Source organism: Betta splendens, chromosome 3, assembly GCF_900634795.4.
Source record: "Betta splendens chromosome 3, fBetSpl5.4, whole genome shotgun sequence".
NCBI classification, from domain to species: Eukaryota; Metazoa; Chordata; class Actinopteri; order Anabantiformes; family Osphronemidae; genus Betta; species Betta splendens.
In genome coordinates, this window is record NC_040883.2 from 5,790,791 (window position 1) to 5,814,090 (window position 23,300).

Here is a 23,300-nt window from a genome sequence, read left to right on the forward strand (position 1 = left end):
TTTCCTCCTGGGTTTTGTTACTGTACTACTTTGACTACTGCATTTTTTCCCATATGCACAACAACAGCACCGAGACATGCATCAGATATACAGTACGCCCTTTTATTATCGCAAATATGCAAGAATGGAGACACTGTAAATGAACACATGCCCTTTAATACCACAGTCTAATTGTTTTACAACTTTAAATAATATACATTTGCACCATTTTATACCTTTCAAAATGTTTAATCCATATGTACACAATGTAATGCTTTGATTTCTTTTCATTCTTTTCGTGACGAGGACTGAAAGGTCGCCTAAAAACACAAGGGTTCTGCAAAACCCAGAGTCCTGATAGTTCAATATACAATAGCTGTACAACTGACCTGCCTCACAGGTGGAGTGAATGCCACGTCAACGGGGCTGAGCACTGACCATGACTTCATGTGGAAAGCACGGCGTGTGTGAACGTGACGACTGACGTCCCGAGGTTGTTTATTGCAAAATAAAACCTTGCTTGAGTCGCTGTAAAACGCCCATTTGTACATCTGAAGACGCCGCATCAGTAAGAAAACGAGCCTTTTTCTCCTCCTCCCCTGCAAAATGCGACTTTCTTACAGATGTGCGACTTCGGCATTGACGTTCTCACGCCCGCTTCCTCTAGAACTAGAGCCTCCGCGCCTCGTTTCAACCGGATTGAGGGTCTTGGGAGCGGCGGCACAGTGGAGTGGCTTCTCCGTACAGTGCGTTCTGAGACTTGACTCATCATGTCTTGGTTGCGGCGTGGTCCGGCTTGGGGGGGGCGCTTTTGAAAACCAGGGCATGGGGGGGGATGACACAGCAGCAGGGGGTGCAACCCGAGTTTCTACTGGCACTGCTGAGTTGGAGCCTTTGGGGGGGGGGGGGGGGGGGGGGGGGGGGCACATAAAAGGCCTGGTTGACCATTCCCTTTGAGGCGACTTGGATGCAAAGGCGCGGGCCACTGGTCGGTCACAACAAACATTGCCTGACTGTGCGAGGGACCCCCAGGGAGGACTGTGCGGGGGCCGGGAGCCACGCTCTCACTGAGCTCATCTTTGTCCACTCATTGGCCTAGTTTAACCAGCGGCCGTCCACGAAGAGGGCCGCCGCTCGTTTTTAATAACCAACTAGTTTAGAAAAGCAGCCCCAGTTTAACTCAAACATCTGCCAGCGCCCACAAAGATCAGAATGAGCTGCTTTTTTTCTCAGGCTTTTGGAATGGAAGAAACAGCATCTGTAAGTTTTTCACACACACACACACACACACACACACACACACACACACACACACACACACACACACACACACACACACACACACACACACACACACACACACACACACACACACACACACACACACACACACACACACACACACACACACACACACACACACACACACACACACACACACACACACACACACACACACACACACACACACACACACACACACACACACACACACACACACACACACACACACACACACACACACACACACAAGCCTTTCTTTCTTGTTGCTGTCTTTGATCCAGAAATGCTGAGAATAAGACCAAAAGAATGAGCGCAGGACAGGGTAAATGCCGCCCACTCGCCTCTTTGTGAGCACAGTTCACTTTGGGTCCTGCGTGAGATAAACGCTGCTGAAATCATCTTGATTTACAAGTGACAATATTGGAACTTTGTCCCCAAAAACGTGGTCTCTCAACAAAACTGCCACAGCCCGTCAAGTGCGTGATGAATGAAGCATCTTCTTTAGCTGTGAGCTGTGAGAACAGATGATGTCATCGCGTTTGTACAATCAACAGAACAGGTCCCTCATGTTGGTGCCTAAAGGCTAGTTTACCTGTGGTTCAAAGGTGTTGGATGGCTAGAAAATTAACACTGAGCTCAGTTCAGTATCTGTGGGGGCAGGACAGCTCTAGGAAATAATTAAGTGCAATGAATCATTAAGCTTTTAGGTTTTTTCCTTTTTTTTCCGATCCGGAGACGAAACCGTAAATGTTTGCTTTTCGTGTTGTTTTCACAAGTCTTCAACATTCCAGCTCAACGACGCTGCAACGCACCACAGCTCGTGCAACTTGTAGCTGATTTTCAAACTTCCCGGGATCCTGCGAGTTTGGAACAAACGTCCAACCCGATCACAGGCCCGACGCGCGTTCCGGGGGCCGACGAGCAGAAGATTCCAGGGAGCGCCTGTTAATGTGTGCTGCACATTTGACTGGGAACAATGTTCAAACACCCAGGTTCTCTTCCATCACCATTTGAACAATGGGACTTTTTCCGGCTCCGAATGCATTGCCAGCCAGATCGCTTTAGCCACATAGCCTGCAGACACATGAGTTTCTGCAGCTACTGCCAAGAAACGCTCCCTCGCAAGCTCTCAAAGCCTAATGAATACAACGTTTATACATCCTTCATATTAGAGAAAGGAAAGAAGAGACATAAAAATAATCCTATTAATAATAATTGTTTACACCATGTCATGATAAGAACAGCAAAAAGGAGCAAGAACAACATACTTTAGAAACAACAATGAAAAATTGTAATAAACAATCAGTTTGGCAAATGGTGCTGTTTTCCGGCAAGGCACTGGCGTCTGTAACCAGGCCCGGGGGGGGGGGGGGGGGGGGGGGGGGGGGGGGGGGGGGGAGTCTGGGGGTCTGGGGCTTCTTGAAGGATTTGCAGTCGTGGATTATTCTTCTTCCTGTCATCCTTAAATGTGTCCTCCACGTCCGACATCAGGCCGGCCTCTACAGCAGCCAGGGTGTGTGTGTGTGTGTGTGTGTGTGTGTGTGTGTGTGTGTGTGTGTGTGTGTGTGTCTAATAGATGGGGGCAGTTGAGTCTCTCCAAAAGATTTAAAACGTGTTTTTTTTTTTTTTTTTTTTTTTTTTTTTAGGAAGATGGGGGGAAATCAAAAAAAGCCATGGTGCTAAAATGCTTCACGCGAGCTGCTGTTGTGTCCGTTTGTCGTCGTTTTCATCACGGCCCCAGATTCTTCGGGCACTTTTAACATAATCAAACGCTTTCGTTGCTGATGCCTCTTTTCCTGTGTGTGGTACTACATTCCCCTTGGAGTTCTGCAGGGCCGGCGAGCCTCTGCTAATACTTGGTAAGCTGGCGGGGCTGGAGCTGGGGGTGGGGGTGGGGTTCCTGTTCGGGGTCGGGGGGTGTTAGAGGATGGAGAGGGTGTCGTGGGGGGGGTGGGTTGGTTTTGTTGGTTGTCTGTCCCTCTCCCAGAACGCTCTAGTCCAGGGGCTCCTGCTTTATCCTGATTGGGGTGTTGATGGAGAGACTCCGCCGGTCCTCGCGACACAACACGTACTCGCTGAACTGGGACGAGTCCACGCCGCCGCCGCAGGACGCCGCTACGCTGAAGCCTTTCTGGAAAAGACGCTCAAGAACCTGCAGCGAAGAGAGAGAAAGAGAGAGAGAGAGAGAAGCCATGTGAACGAAGCTTAAACTTTAAAAGGTGCTTATGACCGATATCTCCCCATCAGGGCGATGGTCTGATAGCAGCTCCAGTTTCTATCCATCCGATCACCGTGCATCATTAACTCCACCTCCGCCTCCAATCACATGCAGCGATGGAATAAAACCAGAAGGCACTCCAACATCACAACACCTCTGCAATATTCATGCCGCTTGTGCTGGATCGGCTCCTGAACCGAGGGCATGAGCTCAAAGGGATGGGGAAAGCGGAGTGCGAGCGAGGTGTGTTAAAGGGCTGAGTGGAGCTCAGTGATTACTGGGGCTCCTAATTTGAGTAATGAGGCCGGGGTGAGAGGAGAAGTGAGGTCTGCGAGCAAAGGAGGGACGGACGTGCGGGGAATGAGGATTGGTGGATGGGTGATCCGTGTCAGGACAAAGTGTTGGGGCTGCGGGGGAGGGAGGGGGGAGGTGGGGGATGCATGTTAGCCCTGGAGTCTGAGCATTGATACACGCAGTGGCCCCAATGTGGATGTGCTCCGACACAAACACGCGGACTCCAGTATCACTCCTCTCCTCATCTGCTGTAATCCTTGTGGGATGCTGGTTTTTTTTTTTTTTGGAGGGGGTGTATCTAAATCCCAGCGCGAGAAGTGCCGTGTATTTACTTATTCCCCCGTCCTTTTAATGGAGTGTGCAACGCATGGAAATGAAAGGTCTCGCCGAGGGCTAACCCTCCCTGCCAGATACTGAGCCAAAGAAGTTCATACGAAACAGATCGGGTTCTTTAGATGCCCACACACACACACACACACGGACTCATGGTAAAGGATGACCCCTCTAATCACACAAATGAGGGCCCCACTTGCCCAATTGGAGCATTTAGGCCTCCGTCATGAAGGGTCGCAGCCTCAAACACCAGATGAATCAGGTCCGGAGTGAAATCAGACGCACGCATCCGTGCAAAAGCTCGTCGACCACCTTCAAGCCCGCTGCCTGACTTAAAGCTAACGCGCTAACACGCTGCTCGTAAACAGGACTGCTCGCTGACGTTACCCCCCCCCCTCCTCCATCGTCCTCTGGCCACGCGACGACGAACTCTGTAATTTGTGAAACAGAAGGGGCGGCAGACAGCTGATGGTGAGGACGGCTAATTAAGAGACCTGCCCAAGCATCAAACACATTCCCAAATCCATGACAGACGACGAAGGAGCCTGACGATTATGGAAATGATATTACATAGCCTTCTTTGATCATTGCATCACATTGCATTTCCCCCCCCATCATCTCTTAAAGCATGTGGGACTCTGTCATGTTCAGCAATGAATTTGGTCACAGAGGAGAATGGCCTGATCAATAAAGATAGTCGGGAACACTTTTATCATTAATGCTTGGTAACACAAAAGACTTAAGGATATTATTATAGATAGTTGTAAGCGAGTCAAAGAGACTGTAATGAGAATAAAACACCACGGAAAAAAAAAAAACTTCACATTCAGTTTGACACAGTAAATTAGTGCCACGGGGGAATAAACAATACGCTGAATAATTAAGATGTATGCAAGCAAAAGGTTCTAATGTCCACGGGACAATGTCCTGAAATCAATCCCAGCTGACAACAGAAAGCAATGCAGCCTCTTAAAAGCCAAAACATGTCCTGGTGGCTCCGTTCAGCACTACATACTTGTGACCGCAGGCTCTCAGATCTCAGCTTATGTTGTACTTATGCAGATTTCTCTGCTTACTTTCCTGTCTCACTTGAGCGAAACCATAACAAAATCCCAACAGCGGGCGGCGTGCGAGCGATCCCATTGGCCGGGGCCTAATTCCGAGCATGGCGATTTCCGTGAAATGGAATTATTGCGAGCCGGTTGTGTTTGTTTTGTTCCTTTTCATGTCGCTGCCTTTGAACTGGGAGACCACCTTGCCGGTGTCCGGTGCGGCTGCGACGGGCCTGAAGTACTGCGGGTCGCCACCAGCAGAACACTTTAGCAAAGTTTCCAGCTCTGCCCTCGACTCCGGCGCTTCCTCCCGTGTTTTCCCCGCCTGTGTCATTGAAGCAGAAAAGCGAATAAAAGCTTCTCGCCCTCCTCATCCCCAGCGATCGCTATACATTTGAAACATAATAAACCATTCTCACTGTTGCAGGGTCGACTTGGCTGCACTGGGACCCCCCACACACACAGACACACACACACAGACACACACACACACAGACACACACACACACACACACACACAGCTGCCACTCAGTCTGGGATCGCTCTGGGGATGAGGAGGTGATATCACCCTCACTCCTCCAACCTCCCAGCATCGAATATTTCCAACACAGCAAAGACGACGAGACAGGAATTAAAGGGGAGTCTCAGGGCTGGAATTCGGAGCACAATGTAATATTGATGGGCAACACACACACACACACGCGCGCGCACACACAATTTGATTGGTGCTGCACACGGGGGGTGGCTTTTGTTTAACTATGCACAGTCTTTTGTATTTGACAAGAAGCGCTAACTGCATCACACTCGCTTCTTATCGCGTCTGGAAGCTCCAGCTCTTTCTAATTCTTCAAGGCATCTGCTGGAGAAAAAAAAAAAAAAATCAAACTTTGACGGCGCAACTCATATTTGCAGCACATCATCAGGCGACTGCATCGAATGCAGGTGTAAAGACAGAAGTCATCGCTTCAAACTGACACTGAACTGGACGGAACCGAGCAGCGTTGGGTCGCTCCTCCGAGAGGCCACGAGCAGTTCACACTAAACCGAACCGACCCGAGTAAAAGCATCGCCGCCTCATTCATTACAAAACTTTTCCCTTATTTATCTCTGGTCTGCGCTGGAGTTCACGTACACATCTATTTATCAAAGTAAAACAAAGTTTAAATCACAGATGCTACATTTATTTGCACTTTTACAGATTTTTCTGAGTTTCTCTAACACCACTGAAACCTCTCATTCTAATTGCTACAAACATGTATTTCTAATCAAACAGTGGGAATCATCCGATTAATTATTAATTAATGTTAATGGCACGTTTCCCATGGTGCCCACAGAGCCACACTGGGACTCGGCTGCAGCTGCAGGTGCTGGCGCGTTTGTGTGGCCTCGGCCGCTCCGAGGAGCTCCGCCCGGCGCCGGGTTGATGGAGCGGCGCTGTGACATGTAGGAGAGTGTTGCGACGCGTTGCGTTGCCCCCGTCTGGGCAGCGCGGGGACAGGGGGCCCTTCTCCGCGACTGCCTCCGCTGTCACTTTGATGAAGGACAGATTGGCTCCGGTCTGATCCGAGCGCTTCATCACGGTGATGCATGGGGCGGCTGCAGCTCGGGGACGTGCCTGCGTGCGCACCTCGGTGGCTCGTTGGCTAAATGTTTTCTCTCTAAATGCCCCCCACAACCACCCCCCCCCACCCTCCTGCTGGATCTACATCACGGTGCAGGTGGTTTGCATTATTCCCCGAATTCCAGTCATGACTTCATGGAGCACATTTGTTTATTCTCACACTGGGATGAAATTAAGGAGTCACGTTTACAGTATCCAGTGTAACGATGAACTAAACTTTACTTTTTCTCTCCAGCATCTGATGCTAAATGCTTCTATCTAATAAAGGGCGATGCAAGAACTTCAGCCGATCCTCTTAAAGAGTTTTTACTCTAAAATATAAGCAATGCTACTGACCTTAGGTTTGAACTGTAAATGACTAAAAGTGAATGATAAACTGCAAACACTAGGTGTTCTGCGTTTGGTGCACAGTTAAGTATTAAGAAATGTCATCTCATTGTGACCAAACTATCACAAGGTCTAGTTGTTCGCAGCCTCGGGCCAGACAGCAACAGTACCTTAGCCTGAGTCAAATCAGCTGAGACTAAAATTAATTCTCCATGCCAGCGATATACAATAAATTGAAAACATTTAAAAGCCGTCGCGTGGCCTTCGCGTCCCTGTCAGGACTGTCTGCTACCCCCCCCCCCCCCCCACACACACACACCCACCCCCTCGGTCTTCCTCTGTGGGCAGGGTGTGGCTGCCTGTGTGTTCCCCTGGGTTGGGGTCCAGGACTGAAATCAGATCGGAGCCTCATTGTCTGGCGAGTGAGACGCGAGGATTATTTCCCCAACCTTCTCATACCTTCACGCAACAATGAGAGGACAAAGCGAGCGGATTGTTTAGAGACATCTCCCCTTACGCCGAAAAACACCTCCATCTGCTCCTCGCGTCCTCACCTACATCGACTCAGTGAGCCGGGCCCTCGACTGTGCGCGCGCGCGCGCGCGCGCGTGTGTGTTTTTTTTCAGCTGAGAGTTGTCTATTTGCGCGTCTTAAAGAAGCCGCCACCAGACAAAGGGCGCATCGCTCACAGGAAACCGCGAGGAGCCCGCTCCGCTCGCGGTCAGCGGTTCGTCTGAAACCAGGATTTCAGCCTGCCTCACCTTCAAAGGAGCGGCCTAATAAAACCCCCAACAATAAAACCCGCCTTCAGACCACGTTAGTCAGAAGCACTCACATCCTGTAACCAGTCTCACTGGTAAACAGAGTGGGAAAATGTTGTGTTAGTTGATGCGGCCAATTAATTATATTGCAAGTCATTTAAAAATCTATAAAAGAAGTATAAACCGGTTTAGGCTGTTTGAGAAATTGTAAGTATGGTATTAAAAAATGCAATACGTGTATTTCAATCGCCTTGAGCGGTGTTATATTGGAGTCTTTTTAAAAAAGAAGCTGTGTCTTAAAAAGGAGTAAAGCGTAAATTATGCATATCATTTCCCCCCCTTTCCATTCCTCTCCTTCATTTCTTTGCAGGGAAGCATGGCCGCAGTCCACGAGCGCTTTGTCCCGCGCCGGGCTCTCCTCCCTGGAGGTGGTCTCTCGCGCTGGCAGGAGGGAGGTGGAGGTGTCAGAGCGCTGGGCTGCCCGGGAGAGGGAGGCTCTCTCTCGCCGGGGGCCGCGGGGGCCGCGGCTCCTGTGCGCGTCGGCCCGCTCGTGGCCCGGGGCCCTTCCAGCGTGTTATGTGGAGCCTGTGGTGCGAGGCTGCTGCGTTTCTGCCTCGCACGTACGGTTTCGCCGGGGTTGTTGGAGAGAAACTCGCTGCAGAGCGAGTGCGCCGGACTTACAGTGGGATGGAGTCAAGTTTTCAGCCCAGACGGACTCGGACGAGATGTGATTTTACAGCCACAGAAGCCGAAAACATAATAAATCCTTACTTCCGATAAGATGAAAAGCACACAGTGTACATGTGTGACTCAGATTAAAGCACTCATCATCTCTGTCTCTGACAATGAAACCTACTGTGGCAAAAACTGTGCCAGCTGCCTTAAAGTGTGACTCGGTGTTAAAGACGATTTCCCTGCTTTTAAGAAGTGAACAAGATGTGACTGTGTTTAAGGCAGCTGATGATAGAGCGGTGTTATATCTGGATGGGTTAGCATTAGCTTAGCTCAGTAACAGCAGTGGATTTGCAGTGCCTCCTGGGTTTTTACGCCACAAATTCACAAGTGATCGGTTCTGATCCGCGCAAAACAGTCGCCATTATGACATCACACACACATGTATGCAGAGCCACAGAGCGCATGGACTGACTCACAGTCTGGACCCATCCCATAAAACACACCGCCGAACCATGCTCAGTCTCTCTAGATGCACAAAGACTGCATCTAGATACTGCTACTTTAAGGTTGTGTCTTAAAAACATGTGCATTACAACATGTGTCCTCTACACCTGCAGAATCTAAGGACAGTGCTGCTTAAAGGTGATGTTCTGTGTACTGGCCCCGGGAAGCGTTCACCCCCGTTCTCCACATAGTATTGTCAGGATCACTCGTGTGGTCTCTCTCTCTCTCTCTGTAGCCACGCCCACTTCCTTCTGTCCATCAACTGATCAAACTCACCTGTTCCCTCCCCTCTGCCGCCATTTCTACCCATCTCATTCATTCTATCTGCTGCATTTCCTGCTGTGCACTGGAGGAAAGCCTGCTTGCAAAGTTCATTGTTTTTGATTGAAGAAGTTCCATATTCTCTGGACCAAGCAGAGACGCAGAGTAAAGACTCTCACAGACACAGTCGGCCATCTTGCGTGGCAGGTCGTGACAAATGCACTGTACATAAATGTCTACAGAGGCTCTGCACAGTATATTACCTTCCTGACTGTATCGACCCACCGCGTGCTCTGATCAGATGATCAAGTTATGTCTCGGTAGCGGTGAAATCAATAATCACATGTGGACCATGACAGCTGTGCGTGCTTCATACACACCGTACGGCACCTCGGTGCAAACAATACAGGGGGAGTGCAAAAAGCATTAATTTTATATGAGAAGCCAGGACCTCAAAGAGCTCCTACAGAACATCATGTCATGAGGCTGTGGCGGAGTAATAAATAAAAATAAAACCTTTCCACAAATGCAAAACTTGCAGCAATAGGAGAAGCATAAAAAAAAACACTCGTACTAATCGCTCCTCATCACGCTGGCGTTACCTGGACGGAGTTGAGCCTGCAGTAGCCATTGAGGGGGAAGCGGATGACGTGCGTGGGGTCCTGGTTCCAGCCGGCGTTGACCGAGTTGCACATGACGTCCCCCGTCTCGGGGAAGATCTCCTCGATGAGGACCTTCTCGCCGCTGAGGGCGATGCGCTCGCCCAGGTCGGGCGTGACGCGCACCACCAGGCAGTCGCACGGCTGCGCCATCCGCCGCTGCTCCCGCTCCTGCTTCCAGCGCTCCAGCTCCTTGATCATGGGCGTGAGCTGGTAGTAGCGCGCCTCCTCGTACAGCAGGTGGAAGTCCTGTGCGGGCGGAAGGACATGGAGGTGAGAGCTGTGGGCTGGAGTGGAGGACATGGGAGTGTAAATGTAAAGCACAGGGTCCTTGAAGGGGCATTTAACACATAGATCTGCACCCTGACCCCCCTACAGCGGTCAAACATCAGCAGACGTCTAGACCTTCTAGGTCCAGGAGTTCATAATTCGATGTCGCCAACGGATACTTAACCAATAGCCTCAAAACACTGCAATGTTTCCGTGGAACGGATCTTTTGGAAAGAAGAACAATAAACCAAGATCGGCGATGGCCTCCAACCAGGAGGACGGCGTTGTGGATGAACAAAGCAGAAGCGGCTGCGTGGCTGCTCGCGTCCACGGTAGCTCTTGGCGAGGCTGCGCTCGCCCTCGGCGTGTTTCCGTGCACCGACTCCGGAGCAGCGCCGGGCGGCTCCAGCGACGTGGGATGGTGCATTCCAGTGAGTCTGCAGCAGATTGCCTGCCTCGCCCTCCCGGGCGGGGCTCGCCGGGGGCCATTTGCCCCTATGCTCCTGCCTCTAATTTCCCACTAGACCAGATGGCACCATCTTTCACCGAAACCGCATAAGACGCGGGGAGGCGGAGATTCCCAATCGGAGGCAGACGGGAGGACGTGTGCAGCCGAACATGAGGACAATCAGCAGCCGAGGAGGATTTTAATGTATTCCTCATATGGAGCGAGTTTTATGTTAATGAGACTTGTGGCCCGATGTTAAGCTACTATTAGAACAAGATTTAATTAGCTTAACCTAAATGCGGCAAGTCTTTATGCCAAACAATTAGTATTTAATAAATCTTCTCATTAGTGATTCATAGTGACAGAGAATGACAGCTCAGTTCATTCTGTCACACGTGCAATTCCCTCCTCAGCACAAACAGGTCCAGACGATGCCGAGGCGATGTTGTTTCACATCGCGGGCCCGACTGGTGGCTGTGGGTGCTCTGATCTAAAGAGAGGCGTTCTCCTCCGCTCCCGTGGACCACTGCCGGGCACAGAACGCCAGCACGGCGGCAAACAGCATATTCATTAACCCCGCTGATGCTGTCAGAGTCCCCGGCCTTGAAGAGCCTCCTCGCTGCTCCGGCGCCTTCATCCGAGCGACACCCAAATACAACTCCATCCCCACCGAGTGTTGACGCAACACATCTTAAGCTGACGGTCTAATATTTAAGATTTCAGAATGCCAGCGAGGGGGGAGTGGGTCATTTTTTCCTCCCTCTCCTCGTCTCGGCGTCTTTTTCTCTCCCGGCCTCCTCGCTGCCGCTGACAAAACTCATACTGAGACGCTCCCCTCCAGGCGGCTCTCTGTATCAAAGTGTAGCTCCTCATCCTTCACAGGTCTGAAGCCATGGATGGATATGTTTTTAACTGGGGTCTGTCTGCGAGGCACTTTAGTCATCCTGAGCCGCGCGCAGAACAACAGAGTAATCCTAAGCGCCGAGGTGAGGATGAGAGGGAGACGGGGCCAACAGCTCCGTCCCGGCTGCCGGAGCGGCCGCTACTGCTGCCAGCTCTACCAGACAATTCATCCCCCAATCCCGTGTCCAGACAGCCCGTTTGAGCTTCAAAATAATGATCCGACCTGATCGCCCACCGGCAAGGCAACATCTCAGGGAAGGACGGAGGGAGGGAGAGACGGAGGAGGAGGCGCGAGAGCGAGATGATGGAAGGTGTCACTACGAGGGAGTCGGAGGACTGATAAACATCCAGTGTGTGCTTTGCACCAAATATGACACGATGACACAAGCAGAGCTTCGCAGGTCGCTGATTAAACATGACACGGAGGCCAAAACGTCTAACACCAGCATTTGATACGTACTGTAGAAGAAGAAAGGCCTCTGTTTGCTGCCGGAGCGTTGCTTACGCTGCTGTGATTAATTGCAGTTTGAATAATGGGACGAGGGAGGATATTAATAGTGAATATTTTGTTCCACTGATATAGGCTGAAAACAGTCTCTTTTCCTTTTCTGCTCAGACTTTCACATTGATTTAACAAAACACACAGCGCCGTGGCTGCCAGCAGCAGAACAGACCCGGCCCTCGGGCGACGGCGAGCCTGATTGTGTTCAGATAAGGACATGCTCAATTCCGCCTCGCACTATTTGCATTTTTTTTTTTCCTCCTCTTCTTCTTCCGCGGCGTCACGCAAATTGAAAGGTATGCAGATCAACAAAGGGGGAGGGGATCGTAATGAGTAGAAACAATGCGGTCCCGTGAATTCTCCTGCGCCGCGGCGCCTGATTGGACTGTCAAAACCTCACCGAGCGGGAGGGAAACGGCGCGAATGCGAAGGGGCCGAAAACTAATCAGCTGTGAGTCAGGCCATCATTTGCCAAAATATGCAGGGCTTTCATGTCATGTTCTGCTGTCTGAGGTTTGGCTCCGGCGCCCACCGACGGAGAGGCCCGTAAAGCTCGCCCCCTGGCTCCACAAAGCTCGGCCTCGCCTTGTTCCATTGTAGGAAATGATGAACAAGTGCCAGCCTGGTGAAAAGGTCACGCGAGTTAAGGTGGAGCGAAAAAGGAAAAAAGGAGTAGAACACACCCTGGAAACAGTGTCGCTGAACAGAGAGCCTTGAAGAGGACGGAGCTGTGGGCAGAATGTAAAGCACTTCCCACGGAGCCACGCGTGAGACCCACTCGCTGGCGATGCGGCCGCTGTTTAGCTAGAACGCTCCAGAGTCCAACTGCGGGCGGACGGAGCCAACGCGGAGCACAGTCGGATGCTCAAGACGTGGACATTTGGCACCGTCGAATCCATTATCGCTGCCGGATCCCAGAAAGCAAGCATCCGCATCAGCATCAGAAATATGAATTCCTGCGCCAGCGCGGTGTTCGCTGGAGGTGCATTCGGACCCCCTGGGCCTCGGCGCCGACCTCCACTCCACTTCCATGTCGTCCACGTTCCTCCTCCCTGCTTAATTACTGCTTAGGCTCATCCTCCAGGTAATTAATGGGATGGCGAAGACAGAGGCTCTGTTTTGAAAACATCCCGAGACGCCGCGTCCACGTTCGTCAGTGCAAAACCTACAGTAGCTACAGCAAAATCAGGAATTCGCTGCATGTCTGGGCAGATGGCCTCATATACGAAAGCTCTTTGTTTTATTGTTCAAAACTGCTCCCGAGCCGATGTTGCAGACAAGTACACACAATACAGTATGTTGTGGTGTGGCTATATACCTTGAAGTCATCTGGAAGGAGCAATTTGCTGGTCCTGAGGAAACTGAGAATGTAGCGGAATATCTCGCCGTCCCGATCTATGAAGTAGTGCTGCTTCAAGCTGTCCAACACGATGGGCTCGGTGCCATTGAACAGACGACTGATTCTGAAAATTGAAATACACACACACACACAAACGTGCAGGCAGCCGTGCACACACACACACACACACACACAAACACACACATAATGGAATGAGCCAGCTCCCTTCAAATGCATGAAACAATTACCCTCCATTTATTTTTCAATTTTATTAGCACTAAGCTTGAAATGCATTAGCATCCCAGGTTGAAACAAGGGGCTTAAGGCACCGTTTCTCCATTCCAGACTTGTTTGAAGTGTCCCTTCTGCAAAGAGATTACAACAACACACACACGCTCGCTGCTTGTACTTACAGAAATTAATGGTATGAATGTAGCATTACAGCTCTATTATTCCGTCTGTCAGAGGAGTGGAAATGAAACAGAGGCAGGAAACGGTGCAGGGCCACATATTAATGTGAGGGGGGGGTGGTGGTGGTGGTGGTGGGGGGGGGGGGGTGAGAAGGATATTCTGCCTTTACAGTTCCACTTTGTTGTGGAAGTTGGAATGCTGTTTCCCAAACGAAACGGACGCAGCTCCGACCTGCAATGACGCCCGTCACACGCAGCTTCACGCTCTCTATTAGTTAGGCCTCGTGAATGCGTTGACTCCTCAACACAACCGCACACCGGGGTCATTTCTGTGCACAGATAACGAAAACATCTCTCATGCCACGCTCCCATTAATAGGAAAACGCGCTAATTAACGCGAGCATCGGCCGGACGCCTGCTTTAACGCTTTCACCGCCTGCGACGGCCAGAACGGCGCCACTTGTTGCCGGGCGCCGCGCCGCCGTTGACGCCGCCCTCCGGCGCGGAGGCGCGATTAAGGGGCTTAGTCAGTCGCAGAGCGCCCCGGGGGGCTCATCAAGGTAAAGAATGGAAATCGCCCGCTATCTTTAAAGTTTCATCGCGCCGCGTTGGCGCCGCGCCTGGAGATGCCCTCGGACAGATGTTCATTTCCTCTCTCCTTCCTGGCGTTCACCTGCAGACCCCCCCCCCCCCCCTCGCTGCTCCAATCATCTCATCTGGGCACCTCCACTCTATCTGCCTCTCCGTATCTGTACTCCCAAATGCTAAACACCCCTCCTCAATAATTAAACCTCCAGAACGCCGGCGGAGGAGTTGGAGGAGGCGTTTTCATATTGGTCAACTTTTCTGCGGTGCCACATTGGGCTGCGACTCGCCTTGAACAGACTCCACCAGCGCCACTCATGGCTCTGCACGTACAATTAGAGGCTGCTGCTCGGTGGAAGCGCGCGCTGGCGTATCAGGTGCCTCCTGACCCCGATGTGTCAGCCCCGACGCGCCGCAGCTATCGCATCAAATTCGCCCCGCTGCTTCTTTTGTGCTCCCTTTTGACTCGACTGTGTGAAGAAGCCGAGCAAAGACGGTCGTGCCTCCCTCGCTCCCCTCCTGCCATCCGTCCTCGCGTTCGCTCTGTTTTCCTTTCTCCGTCTCCATCCTTCTCCCCTACTCGTTTTCTCTCTGGAAATCGATGCAAAATGCTTTATAAAAAACCAATACTCATCTCCCTGTTTTGCCCGAGGTGTTCCTTTCTCATATGGTCTTGCAATTCTTCCAGCTAGAATTTCACCATACCCCTCCAGGCTAACTCTGTTTTTCATCTCCACTTTTTTTAAAAAGCAATTAAAATGCTGCCTGTTTTTCTTTTTCTTTCCCTCTCTCCCACTCCCTTCACTCGCTCTCTTGCTTTCTCTGTTGGCCTCCTCGTTTTCTCTTTTTTCTTCCTCTTTCTGTTGAATCCCTCAATTGGAGTTGTTTTTTAACAGGTAAGAAGGAAAAGGATGTGTGGTAGGAGACGTGTAAAGAAATTAGAAGGGAAGATACAGAGAGAGAGAGAGGCCGAAGAAGGATACAGAGACTGATGGTGAAAGAGAAAGGCAGCAGAAATGCAGATAAGGGATGAAAACGAGAGAGAAAGAAACAAATGCAGGAGCGATGGAAAGCACAGATGAAAACACCGAGGACAGAAGGAGTCAGAGGATGAGGGAGGTGGTGGGTGTAGGAGGTTATCAAGGACAGGCACGGCTCAGATCTCCCACCCCGGCGGTGCCACGTCAGGGGGGCAGTAGGTGGGCAACACCTGGCAGCGCTCTGCTGCTGGTCAGCTGCAGAGCGCTGCCAGAGAGGTGGGAGGAGGCTCGCGTCCACCGCCAGGGATGCTAAAAGCAGCGTGCAGCGGGAGACGGGGGGGGGGGGGGGGGTCGGAGGGAGCGTCACGGGCTCCGCGTCCAAACGGTTGCCGTAGCGACGTCAGAACTAATGCTGCGGCGGGACGAGACGGGGAAACTTCCAATGGGGAAGCTTCATTTCACATACGTTTCATCAAAACGTGTTGCCAACAATCACGCTTCATGAAAACGTGGTGCTTGTTATTTTTGGCTCCATAACTTCGCTCTATCGCCATATATTCATCATCGTTTGTGCTTTCTTTATGTACCAGTGCAGACTTTGTAGCGGAGGCTTAACAATGACATGTAAAAAGATGAAAGATGTTATAGCCTCGTTAATGGCGTTCATTTGCACTGACAGTTAAAGTAAACTGTTAACCACCACGGAGCTCTAAAGGAGCACGGATCCGTCGTCTCTCTGGACTCAGACGACCCGTCTTTAAAAAGAAAAATGTCCAGCGGTCCTTTCAAAATAGTTTTCCTCGTCGCTGGAACATTTCCCCTAATTTCCTCAGCTTCTGTTCAAGTGACTGCTGAGACTGTCTTCTTTGAGCTACACAGAGTGTGCATCAATGTTTCATAACCCCTGTCCCTTAATATGGCCCACACAGAAGAAGATGAATAACCGCACATTAGTTACTAGACTAACTTTCTCTTGGCACGCTGCATTATGTAGGAGACGATCTATTAAAAGTAATCATCGACTTTAAACTCTTTAACCCGGCTCCTTTTGGTCGCAGCGGTTTCGGTGCAGCCCTCGAACCGGACCAGAGCTGGAAGTATACGGCTATGCCAGTGTAATTGTTTTGCTTTCTGCTGTCAGCCATTATCCTAATTCACACAAAAGGGCCCCTCCTTCCACTGGCTCCAGTGGAAAGTGAAGCCCTCGGGCCATCGGTACGCTGAGGAGGCTGGGAGAAACACCGAGCGTATGCATGTGTGTGCTACACGGAGAGAAAGGGAAAAACAGAGCGAGTGAGAGCAAAAGAGCATGTGTGAGAGAGAGAGAGAGAGAGAGAGAGAGGAAAGATCATTTCAGCTAACACTCACACTGGTCTCCGGCCTTTACTCCACTGTAAAAACACTGTTTAGGTGCTCTAGCATGACTCTGTGCTCTACTCACACACTGTGTTCCCCTATAAACAACATCTGCGTGAAGTATAAAGCTACATTAGCGTATTAAAACGAGCACGTCTGCAATAAGCAAACTTTAAATTTGACAAAAAGCGACGACGTGTTCTCACGCGATTTAAAACGTAAGCATCAGCATCACTGGGAGGGTGTGTCCAGTGGAAAAATCTAATAAAACAACAAAAACACGGGCGCAAAAGGCATCTTAACAGCAAAAACAATCAGAACCCTTTGACTGGGGCGAGCTCTCTTTTTCTCATGACATGTTACAGTCGGGAATAAAGGGAGAGTTGTCAGGGATTTCCTGTCAGCAGTCTCTACGAATATCAAGACTTTATTACCAGGGGATTATGTGGATTGTTTCCTGTAGCCAATTTGGCAGATTTTCTAACAACCTGCTGTATGTTTACCTTGGCCCACATGGGATTCTGCTAGCTGACGCACAACTGAAGGCTGCGTAATGCTTTGAGTGGCACCCTGTAGTAGAAAAAGGGAAGGGGCTTAATACGGCGCCATTATTTTGAAAGGGAATGAGACTTTATCACTGGTTTGCTTTCAGAGCTACCGCCGGTGGTTTACCTCGTTTGTGGATGGAGCTAAAAACGCGAATAAAGTGGGAGGGTGGATTACCCACCGCTCTCACACGATCTGAATCATCGTGGCTCCATGTTACAATGGAAGTGCATCTAAAATAAAAGCTCTGTTCGCTTTATGTGCGACAGAATGTAACTCTCATATGCCCGAGAGGACTCAAATCCTTTCCTTTCCTGGCCACACAAATAAACGGGCAACAGAAAGTATAAGCAGTATGCAACTGTAAACAAGTAATGTAATCTATAATAATAAATGAAAATCACTTTCAAAATAACTTCTTCTGGGACTCAAATAAGGACTACAACGAAATGCTGGTTCTAAAATTGCCCCCAAAAATCAATATGTAAACGCCAATGAGCTAGAAATTAATCAGATTTGAAACTGCCCCACATCAGCTTTGATGACAGGGGTCCGGACGTGTACGTCACTGTTTTTCCTCGGAGGGTTCACACACTTCAACACTGTGATTTACTGAGTGGAACAAAAAAAACAAAACAAACAAAAAAAAACAAACAAAAAAAAAAAAAAAACGAGGGCTGCAAAATGAGGTGGCTGCAAAAGTGTGTGCTTGGTGTGTAAATTCACACGAGCTGAAGCATCCAAATCAGCAACAACATGTGAAAAGCACTGTAGCTGTCAGCTTGGCAGCAGCTGAGTTTTTGAAACGCTGCAGTGTGAAGAGAGATAAAAAAATGAAAGCCTGGGAGGTATTTATTAGACAATTAAAATAATCACTAGTAAAACAAACAAAAACAATCCCGTTCATGGTTTTAAAGCTAAGCAAGGCTGGAAATAATGAAGGGGAAAAGAAATGTTCTCTCCTGGTTTGGAGAGATATTAAACTAGTGGCTGTGAAGGTGACTGTCATTAAAAAAGTTGCAGTGCACTCAACTTATTAATTAGGAGCAGCCCAATAAAACAATGTGATAACTGATTTAAATGTTGTAATTGAGTTGAAGCCGTTGAAGAAAGATATAAACTGATTTAAATTTACTGGAAGGTTTAAGAAATAAAAATTCCACCATCACACAAAAAATTAAAAACACCCACGTTACAAAACATCTCATTCCTCCAATAAATGACAAAGCCCCGCGTCTTACCGTGAGTCTGGGTACTTGGTGAGAGTCGCCAGGCTGCTCGTGTACATGTGTCCCCCGACGTCGATGTGGACCGGGGCGTTTGCCTTGGTCAGCTGAGCCGGCAGAGGGATCCCCTGAGCGGCCAGAGGAGAGACCGGGGACCGGGTCAGAGACAGCCGCGACATACTTCTACCCTCCTGAAAGCAAGTGTAGAGAAAAGCCATTGGAACAGACGCCGGAGAGGGGGGAAAAAAGTCACCACAGTGATCCTACACAGTCAAGCAGATAGTATCCTTTGAATGGTATCAGATCACTTCCATGTCTGTCTGGTCGCATATTTAGCCGGGAAATTATTGCCACCGTTCTAATTAAGTATGTTTGCATCTTTTCATGCAGCACCGCGGGCGAGGATAGGAGGATGCTTATTAGAGAACCGGTGTGAGAGAGATAGACAGATAGAAGGAGGGGGAGAGCGATAGGGGAGGGGGTGGGGGTGGGGGTGGGGGGGGTGCTAGGTGTCAGCCTCCAGGGGAATAAAACAAACTGCTGCTGCAATATTCTAATTAAAGGTCGCCTTATGTGTTAGACGTGATGCACCCAGACGCACCGAGCGCCAATCTGAGAGCAAGAAAAACACAGCGGGGGGGAGGGGGGGGGGCGTAACTTGTCCCCTTAACACACTCAGATACACTGACTACACAAAAAACAAGATTAAGGTAATAGCTTGTTTGTGTACCTACACGCTTTGGACTAAAGTTGCGAAGTAACTTTCTGAGCAACGCATCCGTGAAACGCAGCCGACGTCGTTCCGAATCACGCCCGTCTCCACGTTAACGGGCCAAAGCCACCGTCACCCTCTCGCCCGGGGAGCAACCTGTACGAAACAGGAGGAGGTTTTCCAACGCGGGCCGCCGTGAGAAAGTTGGTGGAGTGCGCACCGAGAGGTCTGGGACGACGCATCCCGGTTTACCGCGGAGCCACGTTTGATTGGCTGATAACGCGTCCGCCTAAAGGTTTTTGCTCCACTTCGAAACGCCGCAGTTTGCTTCCGCACTCGTTCCGCAGGCGCAGAGGAGGCGTTAATCTCCGAATCACTCGTGCGCAATTTGTTTGCCAACACGCAAACCACCTGAGCTCAAACCGGTGGCTTTTCAGAAATATGGCACATGTGCTATAGAATTAGCAAATAGTGTCAGTAGTATCTGTTTAAGGAAAATATATGGTGTTGTTGAACCTTTTCTAACGGTCAGTGATGAAACGCCTGTTCATCGTTTGCGTCAGAACAGCCTTCGGTGCGGACGTTTCCTGACAGCAATGTTAAAACACTCGCGGAGCTTAAATGTGCAACTCCGTCAGTTACAGGTTTATTCTGGATAAAGTGAAGTCAATATACAGAAACCCTTCGCTTTGTGCGTTTCTGCTGGCTGCTTCTGGTCGTCACTGACAAACTGGAGGCCGCTGTGAAAGTCCATTTGAGCCCCGCGGCTCCGAGTGGAGCGCCGCCGGGCAGAAAGCGAGACCGTGGTGTGTTTTTTTCCAGCCCTTTTCTTTTCAAAGGGCGAGCGCCCACCTCCCACCGGTATCATGTTCGTTTAACACGATTACAGGAGGACTGCATTATTTTTCAAATCCCAGGAAAAACGAGGGGGGAACAAAACTTGGAAAGACTTAAGAAGTTTGGGCTGCACGAGAGCAGCCGCTCCGCCGGTCTCTGTTCAGTCCTTATTGTCTCTCTCAGCCAATCATCCGAGCAATCACAACATACATGGACATATATGTGCAAATGAATCCCCCTTTGCTAATGAAAAGGGGTTTAAAATCATTTTAACACGCTCCAACTCTGCCTCCACACACACACGCGCACAGGGAAACGCAGGATAAATTCCTCCACAAATCCACAGCATCCGTCCGGGCATCAACTTTCTCCCTCCACCGACCCAACTTAAAACCCGGCGACGACGTCGCCGTGAAACGGGAACAGACGTGACGCGACATCCCGCTGCACACGAACGCTACGAGCCCCGCGCGCTGCCCTTAATTCCGCCAAAAGCTCAACATGGCGTCTTATTGCTGCCGTGCAATTAAAAGCACAGCCGCGGCACGTGTAACGCACAGCCCGCTCCGCAAATGACACAACTGCCCAGCGCGTGGGAAAAGACCGAAAAATCACTCTGGGTCGAGCATCAGTCGTGGTGCTCGTCGGCACCAGTTCGCCTCGACTCATCCCGTAACTGCAGCCCACGGACCGAGCCGCGTGAGCGCCGTGATTAAAAAGCATTGCATTCTGTAGTATGAAAATTTCACCATACCGTTTCAAACATTGTAGGGAGTCCGGGCGAAATCCGTGCCGGCGGCGGGTCTGATCCAAGCTGCTGTTCGCGTAAAGCGCAAATTTGGTCAAATCTCTGTTTTTTTCTCCAAACGCCCTCGACTTTGTGGCACAGCCACGCCAGCATCCAGCTCCAGCGCGAACCTACGCTGCCTCGCGGAAAAAGCCAAGTCTCTGCTCCGTATCCCACACAAAATACACGCGTTTTGGGGAAAGGCAGTAGGTTGTGGCCGGGATGGACAGCTCGCGAAGAGCGTGCGTGGCTCTAAAGGCTCGACCGCAAGCCCGGCTCGACCTGTCCTCACCGAGCGTCTTTGTACCAAAGCGCACAGGAAGCGTCCTTACCTTGAACATAGATGAGACGATCTCCTTCCCCTTCTCCGCTCTTATTTGGATACGCGTAAAAATGTGCGCTCTTGCGGGGACCCGGCGCCGTATTTCAGCTTCTCGGCTGCCTTTTTGCCTAAACGAAACTGCCCCTGTGGTTTGTTATGAGAAGAAGAAAGCCAATAATCCGTCTCTAAATAACAGAGCAGAGCTAAAAAAGAAAATTCTTGCTCCGGGCTGCCCGAGCGCCTCTGGGCCAGGGATTAGGCTACAATTAGCTCAACTCCACTCTCTCGCCCAGGCAATTTTCTCAAGGAAGAAAACGTGGAACCCCTATTCTCCAAATTATGACTGCACAGATATAACAACTTATGTTATTTTTCGGCAAAAAGTAGACCGTTCCCCTTAACGGTGTGAAGTTGTGATTTAGAGGGGGGGCACGAGACCTCGCAGGCAACCGTCAGTCGCTCAATAGATTTAGAGCAGCAAAAAGCAGATTTTAATCATTGTCATTTCGTCTGATGTAATAATTCCCCAGGCAGTTCCAGCTAGCAGGCATACATTTCCATCTCCAGACTATATTTAAAGTTTAAAGCCAAGTGGGCTGCCATAGTCCTCCACTCGGTCAACATAGAATAAAATCGCAGTAACTTGTTGATAAAGTCTCGGTAGAAAAATATGTTGGAAACGAAGAGATGTCCTTAAACCAATATCTTTCACGCGGCGATTTCCCCCCGTGTGCCCGCTCTCCCTTCCTCTCCCTCGCCTTAATGTCTGGAGTTGTAACGGCAAATTTCCTGCAGGCCATTAAAATCAAATGACGTCTATGGACATGCATGCATGCTGCTGCTGCTGCTGCTGCTGCAGAAAGCGCCCTCACAACCTGCCTGCAGCCAAATGCGCCATTTCAATTATAGCGCAGGGCTTGGATGGAGATATCTGCCCAGAACAACCCCCCCCACACACACACACACACACACCCACCACCGCCACCTCACTCTCCAATGAAAGCAGGCAGCCTCCAGACCTTTGCAAAATAAGATTCTGGATGATTATTGTTATTTATCCCGCACAGAAAGACGCGTGCGGGTGATGGGGCGCTAAAGTGCGACGACACCTCTGCGAAGAGTGAAGAGGCAAAGAGATTCAAGCAGGTGCTCACGCCGAGGAGACGATTATTTATTTATTTGCGTGTTTGTTTATTTGCGGGTAAATAACTGTGAATAATTGATGCAACATTGAGCCCAGTAATTACTCTGTACCAGCATCCTGAGAGGGCTGGGGCATCCGTTTCTTGATATTTGGCGCCAACCAGCGTAGAACCTTATTATTGGCCCACAGGAAACATGGTTCGGGAACTATTTTATATACTTCTAATTGTAACTGCACACTTTATTCACCACTAAAAGACGATGAAACATTACGAATTAACAGACTTTTTTGTCGCGCGTAAACCATAAACATTGTGTCTACGAACATTGTGGACGTTACGTCCACGTTAAGAGTAATTAAATAAGTACGTTTAAATGTTAAAATAAGAAATACAATAGTATTTGACAGCGGAGCTGGTGGGAGTGGGAGAATGCATCTTTCCCAAGTCCTCATAATTAGACAGACTCCACGCGCCTCTGAGCGCTCCTGTCTCTCCCTGTGGCGCAGATTTATTGTTTCCTGAGGTACAAACCTGAGGGGATTCTGGATTTTTTTTCTCATTAAAGGAAACAAGCCTCCAGTTAGTTCAATTACATGTAGTGTGCGGGGATGTTGTAAATTTAAAGATTTAAATAGCTTACAAAGTGGCCCCGGGCCCCATCAGTTAATTTCCTTAATTTATGGATTTTAGCGGAGTGTCTATGTGGAAGGGAAGAACTAGGTCATCTCGAAGATTTGCATTCAGCTTTGAGATCTCACAACAGATCCAAACATCTCAATAAGTTACTGGACTTGTGTGTTTGTGGAGTTGTACGGTAAATCTCACCACGATAAACGCACGCAGGTTGTTTCGGTCCTGGGTTATTAAAAGTCCAAACCTGATCATAACAAATGGCCCACACGAGGATCTGGTCACGCTCAGACCGGCGACTAGTCTGCCATTAGCCACGCCCCCTGCTAAGCAC

The 23,300-nt window shown here is 49.9% G+C and overlaps 1 protein-coding gene across 5 annotated transcripts; it reads right to left on the reverse strand.

Annotated features, from left to right (window-relative positions):
* Positions 1 to 81: 81 nt before the first annotated feature.
* Positions 82 to 23,300, reverse strand: LOC114852427 (BTB/POZ domain-containing protein kctd15). 5 transcript variants are annotated; one of them, XM_029144801.3, is made up of 6 exons: positions 23,162 to 23,300; positions 21,202 to 21,335; positions 18,549 to 18,724; positions 13,410 to 13,554; positions 9,912 to 10,217; positions 82 to 3,415 (listed from the first exon to the last, which is right to left on the reverse strand). In XM_029144801.3, exons 2-6 carry the CDS (start codon positions 21,208 to 21,210, stop codon positions 3,257 to 3,259), a joined length of 795 nt encoding a protein of 264 aa, XP_029000634.1. In that variant the 5' UTR covers positions 21,211 to 21,335; positions 23,162 to 23,300; the 3' UTR covers positions 82 to 3,256. The 5 variants fall into 5 exon arrangements, with proteins under 5 accessions (XP_029000634.1, XP_029000631.1, XP_029000635.1 ...); XM_029144798.3 differs by lacking the exon at positions 21,202 to 21,335 and having other exon boundaries at positions 23,162 to 23,289; XM_029144802.3 differs by lacking the exon at positions 23,162 to 23,300 and having other exon boundaries at positions 21,202 to 22,070.

Coding starts and splice junctions, on each gene's coding strand:
- LOC114852427 (XM_029144796.3), bottom strand. CDS start 20,983: ATGCTGGCGTGGCTGTGCCACAAAGTCGAGGGCGTTTGGAGAAAAAAA. Junction 13,555..18,548: donor ACCAAGTACCCAGACTCACG/GTAAGACGCGGG, acceptor TTCAATTTTCAG/AATCAGTCGTCTGTTCAATG. Junction 3,416..9,911: donor GCAGGCTCAACTCCGTCCAG/GTAACGCCAGCG, acceptor TCTTCGCTGCAG/GTTCTTGAGCGTCTTTTCCA.